This window comes from Ochotona curzoniae, unplaced genomic scaffold (assembly GCF_017591425.1).
Source record: "Ochotona curzoniae isolate NIBS_2020 unplaced genomic scaffold, NIBS_Ocur_1.0 contig_908, whole genome shotgun sequence".
NCBI lineage: Eukaryota > Metazoa > Chordata > Mammalia > Lagomorpha > Ochotonidae > Ochotona > Ochotona curzoniae.
The window spans coordinates 37,256,793-37,276,072 of NW_024466607.1; the positions used below are offsets into that span (position 1 = coordinate 37,256,793).

A 19,280-nucleotide genomic window follows, 5' to 3' on the forward strand; every position below is an offset into this window, starting at 1 on the left:
TGACATAAAGTTTTAAAGACTGAGCTAAACAATGGACATACATACAAAATTGAAACTCTAACTCTGGACATTTAAAAAGCCCCCAATCAAAAGCAATACTGACAAAATACAAATTAGCAAAACAATAACCAACTGGGGCAAGACACGATTAACCAAACTGTCTTCATGTCTACACGGCATGCAGCTACGTGGGTTCCTGTGCACACAGACACAGCTCTGGGTCACTGTGGTGATATACTACTTAAGCTCCTTTGATTGACAGAGGGAAGTGTACTTACATTACCTCAAGTAATTCAGTAATTTCGTAAATGAACCACAAAAATACAAATGCAAAGAATGAGACATTTCAGGACCAAACATGGTAGCCTAGTACCTGAAGTCCTTGCCTTGCATGCGCCGAGGTCCCACATGGGCACTGGTTCAGGTCCCACATGGGCACTGGTTCAGGTCCCACATGGGCACTGGTTCATATACTTGCCGCTCCACTTCCCATCCCCTTCCCATCCAGCTCCCTGTCTGTGGCCTGGGAAAGCCCACAGAGGATGGCCTCCAAACCTTGGGAATCTGCACCCATGTGGGAGACCCAGAAGGGGCTCCTGACTCCTGGTTTCAGATCGGCACAGTTCCAGCCACTGCGGCCACTTGGGGAGTGAACCATCAGACGGAAGATCTTCCTCTCGGTCTCTCCTCCTCACTGTATATCTGACTCTGATAAAAATTTAAGTAAATAAACATATGCATTTTTTAAAAAATGAGACATATCAGTTGAAAGGTCGATCTGAAAAGATACTGGTAACAGATATTCAAAGGCAGATCTGGAATTAAGTCAGCGTACTGGACCAGCTGGAAACCAGCCAGAAGCCAAACACCAGTGTGCAGACATGCTAAGAAGCAGAAAATGTACTGGGAAAGTATATTCCTATGAGAATGTTACCACTAGACAGAATTCCAACCAATAATTCACAACACACACACACACACACACACACACACACACGCTCCTGCATGCAACATCCTATATGGATATTTATATGAAATTCACAAACAGACAAAACTAAACTATGGTGACACAATCCACAGAAAGTTCCAGTGTAAGGAAAGAAGTCACCTGAGGACCAATAGGATGGATTCAGGAGCTAAATCCTCGCCTTGAACACACTGGGATCCCATATGGGTGCCAGTTCTAATCCCGGCAGCCCCACTTTGCATCCAGCTCCCTGCTTGTGGCTTGGGAAAGCAGTCGAGGACGGCCCAAGGCCTGGGGATCCTGCACCTATTGGAAGAGACTCCAGGCTCCTAGCTTCGGATCAGCTCAGCTCCGGCCTTTGCGGCCACTTGGGGAGTGAATCATTGGACGGAAGATCTTCCTCTCTGTCTCTTCTTCTCTCTGTATATCTGACTTTCCAATACAAACAAAATAAGTGTTAAAAAAAAAAAAAAAAAAAGAAAGAAAGGAAAAGAAGTGAGTACCTACCCAGATAAGCTGGTCCCAGAAACCTCACTAGGGGAAGAGTGACTCAACGGTGACGTTGAAGGCCGGAAGCTCTCCTCGTCTTCCTCTGAGCCATGCTCACCTCGTTCAGGAGAGGTATTTTCCAAATCTATCACAAAAATATTTTCAATGAGAACAGAACAAAAAACCGGACATACTCCTATGAGTGTGATCAATTGCTCAGATACTTACCAAGAGTTCTGGGTGAGACTATGGAATGTTTCTCAAAAGTCACATGTTTTTCACCACTGCTGGTTTCACCAGCGTACTTGTGCTGCCTAGGACGCACTCTATTATCTCGCAGTTCGTCACACTCTGCCAACAGACAGAGAGTTTCGACTCTGGGATTCCGTACTGATAAATGAGGCGTTGGAGTAGCTTTCTCACTGTCGTCAGTATCTGGGAGTTTGTCCGCGGTGTCTGTCTTCACGTTCACTATTCCCCCTGCATTCTCTCTTACGTTAGTGAGAGCCGAGTTTATTGTTCGAACTGATTCCTGGTCCTCACTGTCACCGTTTGCACCGCACAAGCTAGCTCCTGTATTCTCTGCACGTTCCCTTACGTCCACATTAGTAGCTCCCAAGTTCTGTACCAGGCTATCTTGAGTACTCTGTTCTCTTGGCACAGACAAATCCCAAATATCAGACACGCCAGCTCTGGAAAGGTTTTCCAGTCCACCCACATGTCTGCTGACTTCAGTTTTGATCAGATATTTCTCCATATCAAATGCATTAGACCCACAGCTCTTCTCTAAGTCATTTGGAGAGAAACTAGCCATGCTGGAACAGACCTCTGGTTTATCATCTTCCCGAAAAGCCTCGTCTCTGCTTTTATTTTTAAGTGCCTTGATCATGGCAACCAGTTGGGAAGGGTCGGTACTGACGGAAGCATCGGCGATGGCTGAGGCAATGGTGCTTATCCTAAGGACGGAATCACTACTGTCAGCTGACTTCTCATCGCTTCTTACATGCTCGCTGTTCACAAAAAAAGGTTCCTAGAAGAGAACACCTCCGTCAGACATGCCTGCCCAGTCCCGCAGATGTGAGCATGCTGGTTGAACCTCTATTCACAGCAGTCTCCCGCTTATCCCCGAGTGGCATGTCCCAAGTGCATGTCTCAAACCCCAGGATTGTTTTTTTTTTTTTCTAAATATGCATTTAAGAATGAGAAAACTTTTTTCCACTGACGGCCATATGGATATTTACATCATTTGGGAGCCAGACAAAATTATCAAACTTGAAAATAAACATGCTGTCGGGGCACACTTAAATAACAGATTGATGGACTCAAAACTGCTGATGAAGGACTATACTACTGTTGATAATACTGGAAATCAGTCAGGGGTAGGAATTTGGGGGGTGGGGAATCCCAGACCTTATGGAATTGTACCATAAAATTCAAAAGCCAAAAAAATTGCAAACCAACCAACCAAACAAAAACCATGCTAGGGCTGGTGCCATGGTGCAGTGGGTTAAGCCTCTGCCTGTGATACCAGCATCCCATATAGTTTCCAATCCTAGCCCTTGCTGCTCCACTTCTGATTCATCTCCTTGCTGATGGCCTGGGAAATAGCAGAGGATGGCTCAAGTCCTTGGATCCCCACATCTGCAGGAGACACCTCGAAGAAATCCCTCATTCCTGGCTTTGGACTGGCCCAGCTCCAAGTATTGCAGCCATTCCGGAGGGTACCAACGGATAGAAGAGATCTCTGCCTCGCCTTCTCACGCTGCAAGCCTGCCTTCAAATCTCATAGGTAGGAAGAAAGGGAAAAAAAGAAGGGAGGAGGGATGGAGAGGTAAGGAAAAAATATAAGCCTGTTGAAGATTAATTGAATTTTAATTCTTACCTAGGGTTGCCTTGGCAGGACCAGACCACATGACTCTGCAGGCCTTAAATGGACCACAGGCCATCATTTAAGTGGATCAATCAGTGAAGAAGCCTCAATCTTTTCCCACTTACAGGCCAGTGTTTTGCAGCAAACTGAGCTGCCACTTGCTACTCTGCAATCCCATGTTAGAGCACAGATATGAGTGCTGGCTCCTCCAAATTCAACATAACTCCCTGTTAATGTGCCAAGGAAATCAGTACAGGACGGCCCACATACTGAACCCGGACACCCAGGGAGGGGACCTAGATGAAATGCCTGGCTCCTGGGCTGTTAGTGATGTGCTTTCTAGACTGGGGATGCACACAGATTTATAAACTATGATAATGCACTAATGATATTTCTTTTATAAGCTCTTTGGCATGCACAATAGACATTGATGAAAGGGTTTTTTGCTTGTTTTCCACATGTGAAGAATACTTGCACTAAAATTGAAACCAGGAAAGATTCAGGTGAAATTTCGTATTTTGCTCTACAGATCTTGTCTTCATTGCACACAGGAACTACACCAATATCATCTTGGATTTCCTTCAGGGGAAGGCTGAAGCTACCTCTGTTTTGCCTTTACTGGAGGTCAACGTCACGTCACTTTCACACACTTGTGAAGCACTGTCCAGCGCTTCCACCTGAAGTGTAACGGATCCTTCACTTAGCTGTGTTTCCGACGGTTCAATAGAATTTCCTGCAGGAAATACACAACATTCAGTTAATAAGTATATATTATGTCACAGAGACAATCTGCAAAGTGCATTTTAATCTCTCCCTTACAAATACACTTACAAGCTCATTTAAAACTTGTCAGCTTTGAACATTCCATAAATACACAGTAAACTGAATTCAAAGGTCCTTCCTTATCATAACGACGTGAACGAACTGTACAGACAATTCCTTGAGTTCTATTTCCCCACTGGAATACAGGCTTTACAAGAAATGGAACACAGTTCGTATAACTTTATATAACAGCAAAAGACTATATCAACAAAAAGTTACTGATCAGCGATCTTAGGTGGGTCAGGAAAGTTGGGCTTAAGATACAGATCATATCCAGCTTTTACTAATGAAGACCCGGTGAGGCGGCAGAGCTTACTTAAGCAACTGGCTTCCTGCCTCCCACATGGGAAACCTGGATTAAAGTCCCTGTTACTGGCTGCAGCTCTGCATACCCTGACCACTGCAGGCATCAGGAATGTGAACCAATGCATGGAGCTCTCTCCGTATCTTTCATATAAATAAATATTTTCAAAATAAATTTTTATAGACATCACACTTGACTATCATACTCTAAATTTCAAAGTTCTATTAAGGGCCTGGTGCGACGCCCTCATAGCTAAATCCTCGCCTTGCACGGCCTGGATCTCACATGGGTGCTGGTTCGTGTCCAGGCTGCTCTACTTCCCATCCAGCTTCCTGCTTGTGGCCTGGAAAAGCAGTCAAGGGCAGCCCAAAGCCTTGGGACCCTGCACCTGCGTGGGAGACAAAAAAAGAAGCTCCTGGCTTTGGGTTGGCTTAGCTCCAGCTTGGGGAATTAACCGGCAGATGGAAGATCTTCCTCCCTCCCTCTCTGTGTATCTTCCTTTCCAATAAAATAAATATATAAATCATGAAAAACAAAACCGAAACTCTATTAATAAACACTATAGCTATGATTAATTCACTCAGTAATGAAAAGGCCAACATTAACTCTTTGTAATTGGCTCATTTCCCATGGTTTTCATAAAAGGAACTAGGTGGATGCTGGCTGACCTGTTTCCTCTTCAGATCACAAAGGAAGTAAGAGTGAAGTGAATACATATGAATCAAACTTAGAACACTAAAAACATACGAAACGGTATACACACAGAACATAACCACACAATTACTAAGTCACAGGTTTTAATGAATAGGTTCCTAGTAACCCTTTTCATTTAACCATTTACCTGAACACAGACTGGCCTTGAGATGAGACATCTCCTTTTCTAAGTTACTTCTGGATACATCAGATTTTCTGATTAAAGCAATGGGTTCCGTTCTCTCTGGAGATCTAATAAAATAACCAAACGATGGCTACAAAACAATTAAACATGAATTACTTCCTTCATTCTTAACTGCTTTGAGACACTCTTGACTATTGTATACTGGTATACAGTTTTGATGGCTTCATCAAAATTCCTCAAAAAATCTTGCAATTTAGGATGAAATAGGAAGAACAGCTTTGATGAAGTTATCAAAACTGTATTTGCCATTTGACATTAAATTACAAGATGAACTTTAAAAATCCAGGTAGAAACTTTTATTTACTTAATGCTACCTATCCTTCTAACCATTGGAATATTGTCAAATAAATTGCCCTAAGAAACCTAAATTTAAAACAACACAGAAACGATACTTTATTCCTTAATTATCACTGCTGAACACCTCCTAAAATCTTATACACTAACCTAAAAACTGGGGGCTCATTTCAGTGAGAGAAAAAATGAAAAATTCCTCCCTCCTAGGATTGAGACAATAATATTTTAATTAACGGAAGAAATACGCCCTTGAAAAGATGTAAATATGTTTTAAGATTAGGTATGTTCCTCCTGATATGTACGAACATTTCAATTCAGTTGACAGAGAAGGAGCTGGTTGAAGATCAGCGAACAGATTCCCACTTTTTTATATAACTTCCACATGAGCGCTAAGCTGTGGTTTTATTAAATGAACCAATTGTTATTTTCCACTGTTTGGGAATTTCTTTCCTTTACCCAATTTGACTGCAAGTAGAATTTCATAATACCAAAATTACATGTCTGAGTAATAGATTTGTTTGTATGAAACAGTGCCACCTGTTTTAAAAGGAATTCACTTACTCCTTTAATTTCCCTAATCCAAATCAAGCTATGCACAAAAAACTCCACCTCTTTAAAAGTTTTCTTGGGGCTGGTGTTGTGGCAGAGCAAATAGAGCCATCACTTGCAAACTGGTGCATTCCACGCGGGAACTGCTTAGTGTCCTGGCTGCTCCACTGGCAATCAGGTCCCTGTCAAAGCCTTGAGCAAACCAGTAAACGATATTCCAAATGCTCAGGCCCCCACTCTCCATGTGGGAGTTCTGCAAGAAGCTCCTGGCGTCAGCCTGGCCCAGCCTGGCCCAGCCTGGCCCAGCCTGGCCCAGCCTGGCCACTGCAGCCTACGAAAAGTAATTCACTGGAAGCACATCCTCTCTCACCTCTCTGTCTCCCATTCTTTGTATAACTCTGATTTTCAAATAAAACTTAAAAAAATTTCATGCATTAATTAATTTTGCTATTGTTTAATTTAAGACTCATTTTTATATTCATTTTCAAATGTAAATCTCAATCAAATGTGTTTTTAAAAAATATTTATTTTAAAGGTAGAGTTGCAGAGAGGAGAGACAGATTTCCATCTGCAGGTTCACAGCCCAAATGATCCCAGCGGTGAGGGCCGGGCCACTCGGAAGCCAGGAGCTTCTTTCACGTGTCTCACATGGGTGCAGGGGCTCAAGTACTTGAGCCGTTTCCCACTAATTTTCCAGGTGCATTCATTAATAGGAACCTGGATAGGAACTGGAACAGCCAGCACTCAATCAATGCCCCCATGAGATCTGGCTTTACCTGCTGCACTATCTAACCCCTGCATCTGTTATTTCAATATTTTACTCGTAGTGAAATCTAGTTAATACTCGCCCCAATAATTTCAGTTTCCTCTATGGAACTTACCAACACTAAATTAGCAACCTTCATGCAAAATATAGGACCAATAGTCTGTTCGACGCTGTTTTTGCTGCAACTCATGGTTTTGGTATTTTTGTATTTATTTTCATTTCTTCAAAACAGCTTCTTTTTCATGATTAAATTCTTCAGTGCCTCATGGTTCATCCAGCAGCATCATTTGCTCCAGTAAGGCTTTTTATTTTCTTTCTCATTTCTTCAGTGACTACTGGTTATGTCATTTAATTTCATGGCACTGGAAATTTTTTTAACTTTAGTCCTGTTGCTAGTTTTGTTTTATGGCTCCTCATTTAAGGGAATGTATATTAACTGTGTAATAAAGAGACTAGCACATTCAGATGTGAAGATACAATGCAGTATGCATCTCTTATTTTCAAGCCAAAGACGGATTCCCAATGAAACTGCTGGATGTATCTTGACAATAAGATGCTGGACTGTCTGCCATTGTCCATACCCGCAATGCCAGAACACACCTGACTGCTTATGAAGGACCATACTACTGTTACAATATGGGGGGAAATCAGTGGGGTGGGAGAAGAGTTTGGGGAGGGGATAAGGCAAATCCCAGAGGTTATGGAATTGTATCATAAAATAAAAACTGAAATAAAATTTAAAAAACAATACATTTTCAACAAGTCCTTTGACACTACCTCCGTATAAATCTGGAAATCTTGTTTTTTCCCATTTCTCTACATCTTCCCAGGCCCCAGCCTTTATCCCCTCTCTTCCTGCTTACTAAGGTTCTACCTATTTCCTTCTATTCCTTCTTCAGGCTTCCCTGACTTGTTCCTCTGGGGTCGTGATACGTACAGTGGGTGGCATCCTTGCCTGGTAAAAGGCAAGACACAACAACACTTCTGCCTGCTGCATGTGGCATAAAACTCAACTCCTACAAGGAGCCCTTACAATTCGGACCTCGTCATCTTGTATCAATGTGGCACTCTACTCCTCAGCCTGGCCTCGCCAGTAACTCCACCTGCCTGCTCTCCCAGTGCTGGGGACACTCCTGCTCCGTATTTTTGGGGTGCTGCATCCTTTAGATGCAAGTCCACGTCATCCCTCATGTCTCCCTGAGCAGCACAAAGGAAGCACCTCCTTTTCCTAGTCCTTTCTAGCACTTAGATTTTAAACAACTCATACTTAATTTTTGTAGGTATGACATTATATTTAAGCCAAAATATCCCTATATCTGAAACATCTTTTTTAGATATTTAAGCCTTAAAAATGAACCTCAAGAGGGCCGTTGTTAGGACAGAGCACATACAACCACTGCCTACAGTGCCGTGTATGTGCAACACTTTGAATCTCAGCTGCTCCAATTCCAAACCAGCTCCCAGCTAATGCACCTGGGAAAGCAGCAGCAGAAGGCAGAGCACTTGGGCCCTAAAGGAAGCACCTGGCTTCTGACTGGCTAAGCTTCAGTCGTTGCAACCATTTGGGGAACAAGACAGTGGGTGGAAGATCTCTCTCTCTCTCTCTCTCTCTCTCTCTCCACCTCTCCTAACTCCACCTTTCCAATAAAAATGGAAAGGGAAAGCACAGACAAGTTGTGGTGCTTCAATATCCTAGAATTTGGTTAATAATACACAGACGTAGGACTGAGGTCTGAGTCTGACCATCAAACCTAATCTTACTATCTTGCTCCTTTTGTGTCTCTGCCTTTTCTGTTAGCGTAAATAGGTATCTGGTGCTACGGTCTGAATATGGTTTCCCCTACTGGCCCACAGTGTAAGGGTGTTAAGCAACGGGGCCTTTAAAACATGCGGGTCATGAGGATCAGCCCTCACTCAGGGATCAGTGCAGTCCAAAACAGTAGGCTGCTGCGAAGCAAGCGTGCCTTCACCGACCGTCTCTTGGGCCTGTCTTGTGCACAGCTGCTCCTTGTGCATACATTCTCTTTCCCTCTTCCTTTCTCTGCACTGCGCTGATGGAGCTCAAGGCTCACAAGAACCTGAGGAACACAGCCACCCAGTCTTGGACCTGCCGGCCCCCAGAACTGGCCTCAAGCACCTTGTTATGGTCGCTCAATACTAAGACAAAGTACCAAAGATCGGGTATCGTTAAAACAACGCCCCAAAAGACAGATGCAGCTTTGTAATTGAGTACAGAGCACAGCTGGAAAAAAAAAAGGCCAGCTAAAAGGCTCTTACAGCCAACTCCGGTGCAGGATTAGAAGATGAAAAAAAAACAGAACAAAACAGAACAGTAATGTCTGGAACTTAAGACAGCAATGTGGCTGTGACTAGCCCGACACAACAGTGGACGAAGACCAAGCTCACAAGATTTTCGATGAAAATGAGAAAGAACCCACTGGAAAGTGGAGTAGAAGCCCAGCACTGATAGAGAGTAACAATCACTTGGCCGTGTTATGTCCACACCCTAAGTTTTTACGTAGGAAAAGCTTCAGACTGATGAAAAAGGTATCAGGCAGAAACATTAACTAAGTAGAAACATTTGGGCTGTTGAACTGAAGCAAGCAAGGAATGGAATTCTGTAAAGGCAGAATGGATAAGGAAAAAGGAAGTCGGATCAAGCATTGTGGCACAGTATGCTATTCTGACACTTGTAAGGCCCCATCCCAAGTCAACGTTCCTTTACAAGTGCCAGCTATTCTGCTTCCAATTCAGTTTCCTTGTACTGTATGCCCAGACGCGCCGCACAGCAACTCAGATGCTTAGGTCTCTGTCGCCATGTGAGCGCTCTGGATGGAGTTCTAGGCTACCAGAACTGGCCCGGCCCTGGCTAACATGGCATCTGGGGTGATCCAACAGATGGAAGATTTCTTCTCCTTCCCTGTCCGTGTGTGTGTGTGTGTGTGTGTGTGTGTGTGTGAGAGCAAGAGAGAGAGAGAGAGAGAGAGAAACTCTCCTTTTCAAGTAGACAAATAAACAATTCCGCATCAGAGCTCCAATTTAAGTCCCCTGCTACTTCACTTCCAAGTAAGTGTGCAGCTGATGCTTCCTGAAAAGCAGCAGACATTTGCAGGAGCTCGGACGCTTTGGCTCCTGCCTGCCATGTGGGAGAATCAGATGAGGCCCACCCACGGCTGTACTGCAGGGATTTAGGAGATGAACCCGTGCAACATCTCTCCTGGCGCATACGAGGTGAGGACTCTAGCCTCTAGGCTACCACACCAGGCCCTATGATGGATCTGTTTTTACTGGAAAGGCAGACTTACAGAGAGGAAAGACAGAAAGACCTTCCATCTGCTGGTTCACTCCTGAAAAGGCCACAAAGGCTAGACCTGAGGTAATCCCAAGCCAGGAGCTTCTTCTGGGTCTTGCACATGGGTGCAGGGTCCCAACACTTTGGGTTGTCCTCAACTACTCTCCCAGGTCATCAAGCTTGATGGGGAAGTAGAGCAGCCAGTCTGTGAACTGTGACCCAATATAGTATCCCAGTATGTGCAAGGCAAGGATTTAGCCACTGAGCCTTCACACTGTACTCTCAAGCAAAGCATTTTTTTAAAATACCAATGTTTAGGGCCTGGCGCCATGGCCTAGCAGCTAAAGTCCTCACCTTGAACGCCCCAGGATCCCATATGGGTGCCGGTTCTAATCCCAGCAGCTCCACTTCCCATCCAGCTCCCTGCTTGTGGCCTGGGAAAGCAGTTGAGGACGGCCCAAAGCCTTGGGACCCTGCACCCACGAGGGAGACCTGGAGGAAGTTCCTGGCTCCTGGCTTTGGATCAGTGCAGCACTGGCCATTGCAGTCACCTGGGGAGTGAATCATTGGACGGAAGATCTTCCTCTCTGTCTCTGCTCCTCTCTGTATATCTAAATTTGCAATAAAAATAAGTAAATCTTCAAAAAACAAAAGAAATACTGATGTTTAAAGAAACGGAAGTAGACCGAACATTTTTGAAAAAAACCATTAGGCCATGTACCAATAGAAAACAGGAATTTTGCACAGAATACTGAAACTTTGGCCATGCAACCCTTCGGTCCAGGCTGAAATGGAGCCAGCCGCTGGTGGTCAGAACGCAAGGGCTTCCCTCAGGGCCCCTCTTGTCACCGGCCCAGAAGCCCTGAGGGGCACAGCGCTTTGAGGACTGGGCCTAGAGCAGTCTCTTATCTAGTTGCTCAGAGCTCCCAGATGCCTCTGCTCCCAGCATTCAGGCACAGCATGCAGCCTCGTTACAAAGTTTGGTTTCTTCAGCTTTGCCTTGTTTCCTCTCGCTCGCACGTCCTTCTCCTGCAAACCTATTTCTCTGGCCCGAGTTTCTACCTTCCCATGTCCTCACAGAAATGCAATGAGATGCCCCACCCAATCTTCAACATCTTCACCTGCAAAACTGTGCCACAACAGGTCACTTTCCTTTATAACCTGCCAAGTCTTGAATATTTTGGTATGGCAACCCAGAAAGGACCAAGAATCAGATCCCTTTCACAGGTTCCAGCATATTCATACTTACTCTTTTCACATTGCTACCGCCACCAAGGCATCCGAGAGCTTCAGATCTCTGAGCAAAGAACTCCCCTAAGGACAGGCGTAAATAGCTGGCATCGCCCTTGTTCAGCTCAGGCGTGCTGAATGATTTCCTCAGCAGATTGTAATTCACTGCAGGCAACCAGGACGTATTCTCCACTGCAACTGAAGTATGTTGAGCATCTATGTTTTCTTCCTGGCAAACAAAAAGTTATTATTCCATTTCTTCTTCCCCTATCAAACCTGTTTGCCACACTAACATGCAGGTAAGATACTCCACAGTCCGCCCCGCAGGGCAGCGGGGTTCGATACCTCAACCCCTAACTACAGGTTCCTGCCAGTGCAGATTCAGAGGCAGCACCCAGTAACTGGGCTCCCGCTTCCCAAATGGGAAACCTGGATTGCGTTTGCAGTTCTTAGCTGTGGCCCCGGTCCAGCCCCGGTCCAGCCCCGGCCCAGCCCCGGTCCAGCCCCGGCCCAGCCCCGGCCCAGCCCCGGCCCAGCCCCGGTCCAGCCCCGGCCCAGCCCCGGCCACTGAGCACATGAGGAGTAAGTCAGAAGACGAGAGCTCATTCTCTCTCCACTCCTTAATTATTTTTTTCAGAAGATTTTAACAAGAAAACTTAAAAAGTCTATTTTGAAGAGGGTAGGCCAAAAACAAAACCTGAACACATTCAAACATATGTAGTTAATGAAATCAGGAAGGTGACTTTTTGAATACTTCAGTTACAATGCATATTGCTTAGTCAAACACTGTCACATTACTAAGCTGTACCTAGATCGTTACTAGAAACAAACAGCATTACCTTATTTTAAAACATATTTTACAAACTATGCAATCAATGGTTAAGAATGTTAGACTGCCATTGTTTTAATGATCTGTAATTACTTAAAAATTCACTGCATATGGGTCAAGCAGTCACTTTTCAATTCAATTATTATCTATATTCGCACTAACTAGGTTCTTTATACTTTTTATACAACTTCTTAATCAACAAAGTATTAAACCCTTTCACTAATTGGTAAAATGAAAATATATTTCTAAAGAAATAACAAATGAAAGGAGGATGGGAGAGAGGAAAAGACAAGGGGGATACCACTACATTTGTACAACTACAAAACACTGCATCTGTTTTAAAATAATTTCCTCTTTTTTAAATGAAAAAAAAAAAACTGTGGACCTATCTGTGCACACTATTAAAAGTTATTCTAAGTGAATGGAAGACTTGGTGTAGTGGCATGCGCTAGCAGCTCACAGACTGTTATCAGTGTGCAAAGCTTGGGGCTGTACCAGCCATTCCGGCCCAGATCTGTCTACACCACCAGTCATCCCGGACCAGATCAATCTGTTTCACCAGCCATCCCACCCCAGACTCGTCTACACCATCAGCCATCCCAGCCCAGACCTGTCAGCACCAGGCATTTTGGGAGGGAATCAATGGTTGGGAGATTGCTGCCTCTGAGTTTCAAATACATGAAAAAAATTGAAAAAAAATTTAAAAGAATATAAACCCATCATTATTAAAAAAAGATTTACCCCAGTATTATAATATTCAATTAACAATTTAGAATATGAATGAAAAAGAAGCTAAAAACATGAGAATAAAAATTCTGTACTAATTAAATATCTAGTCAGGAAGAAACAAACATTTTGCCCATAGAAACAAGATTTTAAACTGTTTTTAAGGAAATAATTGCAAACCTGCATAAATTGATGTTGCTTATTAAATTCTGCTTCATCTTGAGCAATCAAATCCAATGCTTCAGCTTAAAAAGAAGTTCATATAATTACATTACAATAATGCCTAATTAAGCAGTAGCACACCAACAACTGAGTCAAATAACAAAACCAGAAGTGTCCGCACTGGCACCGCATCATATGGACACTGGTTCTAGTCCTAACAGCTCTACTTCCAATCCAGCTTCTGCCTAATAGCCTGGGAAGGCAGCGGAGGATGGCCCAAGGCCTCGGTCCCCTGTACCCACGTGGGGATTGGATGAAGCTCTTGGCTCCCAATTTCCAAGAAGCCCAGCTCTGGCCATTGTGACCATTTGGGGAGTGAAACAGCGGGTGGAAAATCTCTCTCTCTCTCTGTCAGCAGTAACTCAAGGAAAAAATATGAATCTTAAAAAAACAAAAAAAAAACTCAACATGAAGGACATAAACCCTACACTGCAGCTGCTTGGAGAACACGGGTCTACACAGGATTCTGACTGACTGCATCCTCAACTTGTTCTCGTGTACCAGAGTCTGTAAAAGTTTTGTAAGGTTTATTCATTTTTATTGGAAAGGCATATTTACAGAGAGAAGGAAAGGCAGAGAGAACCATCTTCCATCTGCTGGTTCACTCCCCAAGTAGCCGCAACTGCCGGAACCAAGCCAGTCCAAAGCCAGGAGCCAGAAGGTTCTTCAGGGTCTCCCATGTGAGTGCGGTGTCCTGAGACTTTGGGCCACCTGAGGCCATAAGCAGGGAGCTGGATGTACAGTGTTGCAGACGGGACACAAACTGGTACCTATATGGAATGTAGGTGCTTGCAGGTGGAGGATTAGTCAATTGAGCCACTGCACCAGCCCCCTGTGTCAATTTTTCATTTCTCAAGTTTCAAATTAATATCAGCTTTGAAGGGTCTGACAGCCCTAAGTTAACGTACACGCCCATGAATACTTAAGGAATTTCATTTGAACTATCAGACTAAGAGATTACGTAAGTTCACCACAAAGATGTTTGCGAGGCTGCCCAGGTACCTGCTCACTCAAAAATATCTAAGCTTTAGAAAGGCTGAGGAAACCTCAGGCTGGACAAATGAGGGCAGGTGGCCATCTGCCTGCTCTCCGTGTCCCTGCTGGCACCACAGCTCCGTGAGGAAGCATCCCTGCATCCTCACACAACCTCAAGCTGTACACACTGGCCCAAACAGAAAAGCCTGGCCCAGCCTTCTCCCGAAGGATAACTTCTCAAGGACTGCAGTAACAGCTGATTTATCTCTGCACTGCCGAAGAATCACAGGTGCAGACCAGCTCAAGCAATGCTTGCAGTCACTTCTGTCTTGGGCACTTTCTGTGGGCTGACCGGCCAGGACTCACTCCGGGTAGAGCGGCTGCCCTGAGGGCTGACCGGCCAGGACTCACTCTGGGCAGAGCAGTCGCTGAGGGCTGCAGCACAGCATCGGCCCAGCACGGGCCTGTGAACACGCGGGACTCAGCATTCCGCAGGCCTCGCCAGCTTATGAAACCTTCGCCAGAAACTCATCAAGCAGTCTTGTTACTTCTTTTGAATAGTCTCGTCTTTCTGATATTTCACTTTTTAATTTTTCTTCTATGATTTCCACTTTACTTTTGTAATCTTAACTTGAAATGGATTCACTTTTCAACTTTTTTTTTTACTCAGGACAACATTTTAAAAATGGCCAAGTAAAGCCATAATGTCCTTCAAACCCAGCAATATTGTGGGAATTATATAAAAAAGGTTGCTAATCTAACTCATCACTCTTGCGGAAGGGAACAGACCAGCTTATTCCTCAACAACAAAGAACTTGCTCCTGTAAAAACAAACAAGGAACTTCTGGAATATGAACAGAAGGGCCCTGCTGACATATATATAAGTAATCTCAAAAAGTCCCAGCAAAACAAAGAAACAATACAAGAAAATTAGGAATCTATATACTTACTGCCAGATGCGAAGACTTCATTCATCTGCTCGTTTAGACAGGAATTAAAATCTTGCTCATTAGTAAAAGATGTATAGTAGGCCAACTCAGTGTCCCATTTATCCTCCTCATCTTGTGAGACCACATCCTGTGGGAGGTGTGCTTCTACAAAATAAAATTTCCAAAAAGGTAATAGCACATCAAGCAACTACAATGAGAAAGCATTCTCAAATAATGTTAGTTAACTGAGTTATCAACAGTACTAATATACAGCGAACCAGGAAGAGGCCAGAGTGTGGCACAGCAAGTAAAGCCACCACCTGCCAAAGCTACCATCCAATGTGGGCACCGGTTGGAGTGTCAGCTACTCTACTTCCAATCTAATACCCTGCTATCAGACCCGGGAAATCCATGGTAAATAGTCCAAGCACTTGGGTCACTACCCCAGGGTCTGAGCCATTGTGGCCGTCTGAGGAATGAACCAGCAGTTGGAAGCTTGGCCTCTTTTTCCAACTTTGCTTAAAGAAACAAATCAGGGCCCGGCGTGGTAGCCTAGTAGCTACAGTCCTCACACCCAGGATCCCATATGGATGCCAGTTCGTACCCTGGCCACTCCACTTCCCTGCCAGCTCTGTGCTTGTGGCCTGCAAAGGCAGCAGATCACAGCCCAAAGCCTTGAGACTCTACCCCGACATGGGATACCCCGGCTCCTGGCTTTGGATGGGCTCAGCCTCGGCTGTTACAGCCACCTGGGGAGTGAACCAGCGGACAGAAGATCTTTCTCTCTGTGTCTCCTCCTCTCTCTGTAATTCTGCCTTTCAAAAAAAAAGGAAAATGCATTTCTCTAAAAGAAAAGTATCTCCTTCCCGATAAACAGAAACGCTTATGCATTGTAAAAGCCTCTAGTGGAAAATGAGGGATAAAGAGAAGGAAGACTAAGATTGGGAAACATGTATTTCCAGGGAAGGTGCAGCTGGGTAACAGGTAAAGCCCCTGCCTGCTGGCATCCCACACAGGCACCGGTTGGATTCCTAGCTACACCTCTTCCAACCCAGCTCCCGGCTAACACACCTGGGAACACGGTGGAGGATGGCCAGAGGAAGTTCCTGGCTCTTGCCTTCAGATCAGCTCAGCTCCCCAGAGTGTGCCCGTTTGGGGAGTAAGCCGGCAGATGGGAGATTCAGGTCTCTTCATCTATCTTTTACGCTGCTTTTTCAAATAAATAAATAAACTTTCAACAAACACATATATATATATATATTTCCACTATCTCTCTAATTAAAAGATACGATTTCTAAGCGTTTGGTCCAACACCTGGGGGCATCACTTTGGGCATCCACATCCCACCCTGGTTTCGAATCCTGGCTCCTCCACCTTCGTTCATGCTAGATTTCCGCTAACCTCAAGCTTCAGAGGCAGCAGACAATGACTCAAAGTGCCCGGGTCCCTGCCACCATGCAGGAGACAGGGAGTGAGTTCCAGGCTTCCCATTTCAGCCTGGCCCAGTCCAGCAGGGTCAGGCATTTGGGGAAATGAACCAGCAGATGTAAGATCTCTATCTTTCAAAGAAAAAAACAAAACATTAAAAATAGCATGTAAATAACCATTCTGAAGTAATATATATATATATTTTAAAGATTTATTTTTTTAAATTATTTTTATTGGAAAGGCGGATATACAGAGAGGAGAGACAGAGAGGAAGATCTTCCGTCCGATGATTCACTCCCCAAGTGAGCACAACGGCCGATGCTATGCCGATCCAAAGCCAGAATCCAGGAGCCTCTTCAAGGTCTCCTGCAGAGGTGCAGGGTCCCAAAGCTTTGGGCCGTCCTCGACTGCCTTCCCGGGCCACAGGCAGGGAGCTGGATGGGAAGTGGAGCTGCTGGGATTAGAACGGGCGCCCATATGGGATCCCGGGCGTGCAAGGCGAGGACCTTAACCACTGTGCTGTTGCGCCGGGCCCCTGAAGTAATATATTTTTAAGATGCTTCAAATGTAAGAAACACAGAAGACCGGAGAGTGCAGTTTCATCGTACCAGAAAGAAAGTACTTACGCTCTTTACTCTTTTCAGTGGATGCATACAATTCGCACATTCGCCTCTCACAGGTTGGCGACCGCAGAGTCTCACTGGAATGAATTGCGTCCTTACTAACCGGCTTCCATGACACCACGTCCACAGGCTTCTCAACAGAGGCCACAGACGCGCCAGGGTCTAAGCATCCTTCCACATGCAGAGCTGCTTCCGAGTCTGATGACAAATCCTTGTTTTGCTGAGGAGTTCCCGCTCCCTGCTTTAAGCGGTCAGTCCCGTCAACACTCCCATTAGAACCGGCGTCCGCATCCTGTAAACGAGCCGAGTTCGTTTTCTCTTTGGTAGAGGCGAGTGTTTTCATCAGAACACCTTCTCTGGTGCTTTCCTTAAAAAAAAAATAAACAAAAAAACCAATGACATCTCCTCAGTAAGCTTTTATTCTCAAATCTCACAGGGAAAAATCATGTATCTGGTAAAGAGTATTTCTGAAGGATCAGCTTAAGTGAACGGTCCCCACTGTATTCTAGACCATTCGCAAGCCAACATGAGCGATTCACCAACACCAGCTCCACCACAGTATCAGACACCTAACGCAGGTCTTCAGAGTCCATCCCATTACAGGATGACAAAACTTCAGGCTAACTTTCATAATTGTCAACCAAAGTTTCCACAATGGTAACAAGCATATTTGTATTTTAAGATTTATTTTTACTGGAAAAGCAGATATACAGATAGAAGGAGATAGAAAGATCTTCCATACTCTGGTTCACTCCAATAAAAATAAAATAAATCTTTAATTAAAAAAAAAGAATGCATCAAGCAGACAGTAACTCCTGTAAAGATTTCCAGTAAAGACCAACATGTGGGTGATAATAAAAGCTAATATTATTAGTATTTTTTAAGATTTACTTTTTATTTTTATTGGAAAGGTGGATATACAGAGAGGAGAGACAGAGAGGAAGATCTTCCGTCCAATGATTCACTTCCCAAGTGAGCACAACGGCCGATGCTATGCTGATCCTAAGCCAGGAGCCCCTTCCGGGTCTCCCACGCGGGTGCAGGGTCCCAAAGCCTTGGGCCGTCCTCGACTGCTTTCCCAGGCCACAAGCAGGGAGCTGGAAGGGAAGCGGGGCTGCCGGGATTAGAACCGGCGCCCATATGGGATCCCAGGCGTGCAAGGCGAGGACCTTAACCACTGCGCCACCGCGCCGGCTCCAAAAGCTAATATTATTTTAACTTGGAACTCCGCTTTTGATTTCTTACATGATGTAAAGACAACTACCAAAAGATCCCACTAATCCACACAACTGGGCACACTATTTGTAAAGATGTGATCTGTGACATCAACAGGAAGAAATACAGAAGCAGGGATTCTGTTTGCTGGCCTGGTACAAATGCAAATGAGAATGTTATCACTTTGGCATGTTAAATGTTACACAAAAGGTAACCAGAATCCCAAGTCCTTGGCCCACCTTTACAGTGAGTGCTGGATCCCTGAGCCCAGGCGGTGGGGTCTGGCAGGACCAAGTTCACCTGTTCTGGGTCCTTGGCCCGCCTGCGCAGTGTGTGCCAGGTTCTGTGAGCCATGGGGGCGGGGCCCGGCAAGGCCCGCCTGAGTCCACGGGCCACTCTGAGTCATGGGTGCTGAGCCCATGAGCCAGTGTGGGTATGGGTCCCGTGAGACCCGAGTCGAATGGCTCAGGTCCTTGGCCCACGTGAGAACTGGTCCTCCTCAGTGGAAAAGATGGAGTAGTGGATGGCAGGCCCAGATCCACATGGAGGATACGCCACTCCATTGAGCCGTGCAGGGGACATCTGTACCATTGCAGAGGAAGGAGAATAGATCAAATTGGACAACTACCCCAGCCAAACGATGACAGCAAATATTTGGGCGAATGGAGACTGAGGTCGCCTATGTCAGCCAATGGGCATTGGAAGGGGTTCTTCATCCTTGGATTGGTGAGATCCGTAACATTCCAGAACTATCGAAACCACCTAGACAGAATCCTCAGTGTGCCACCTTGGGATCCTGGGTTGATAGCAGGTGGCCGTTACCCATCCCTGGCTACTGGGGCGGCTGGGAGG

The 19,280-nt window shown here is 45.0% G+C and overlaps 1 protein-coding gene across 1 annotated transcript in view; it reads right to left on the bottom strand.

Annotated features, from left to right (window-relative positions):
* CEP192 (centrosomal protein 192) overlaps nt 1-19,280 on the bottom strand; it is a 101,273-nt gene that overhangs the window by 56,580 nt on the left and 25,413 nt on the right. Inside the window, exons 11-18 of the mRNA XM_040994861.1 lie at nt 17,217-17,580; nt 15,184-15,327; nt 13,217-13,281; nt 11,501-11,710; nt 5,294-5,420; nt 3,929-4,059; nt 1,685-2,486; nt 1,475-1,601 (exon numbers count right to left, since the gene is read on the bottom strand). Coding sequence (XP_040850795.1) covers nt 1,475-1,601; nt 1,685-2,486; nt 3,929-4,059; nt 5,294-5,420; nt 11,501-11,710; nt 13,217-13,281; nt 15,184-15,327; nt 17,217-17,580 — 1,970 coding nt within the window. The remainder of the gene's footprint in view (nt 1-1,474; nt 1,602-1,684; nt 2,487-3,928; nt 4,060-5,293; nt 5,421-11,500; nt 11,711-13,216; nt 13,282-15,183; nt 15,328-17,216; nt 17,581-19,280) is intronic.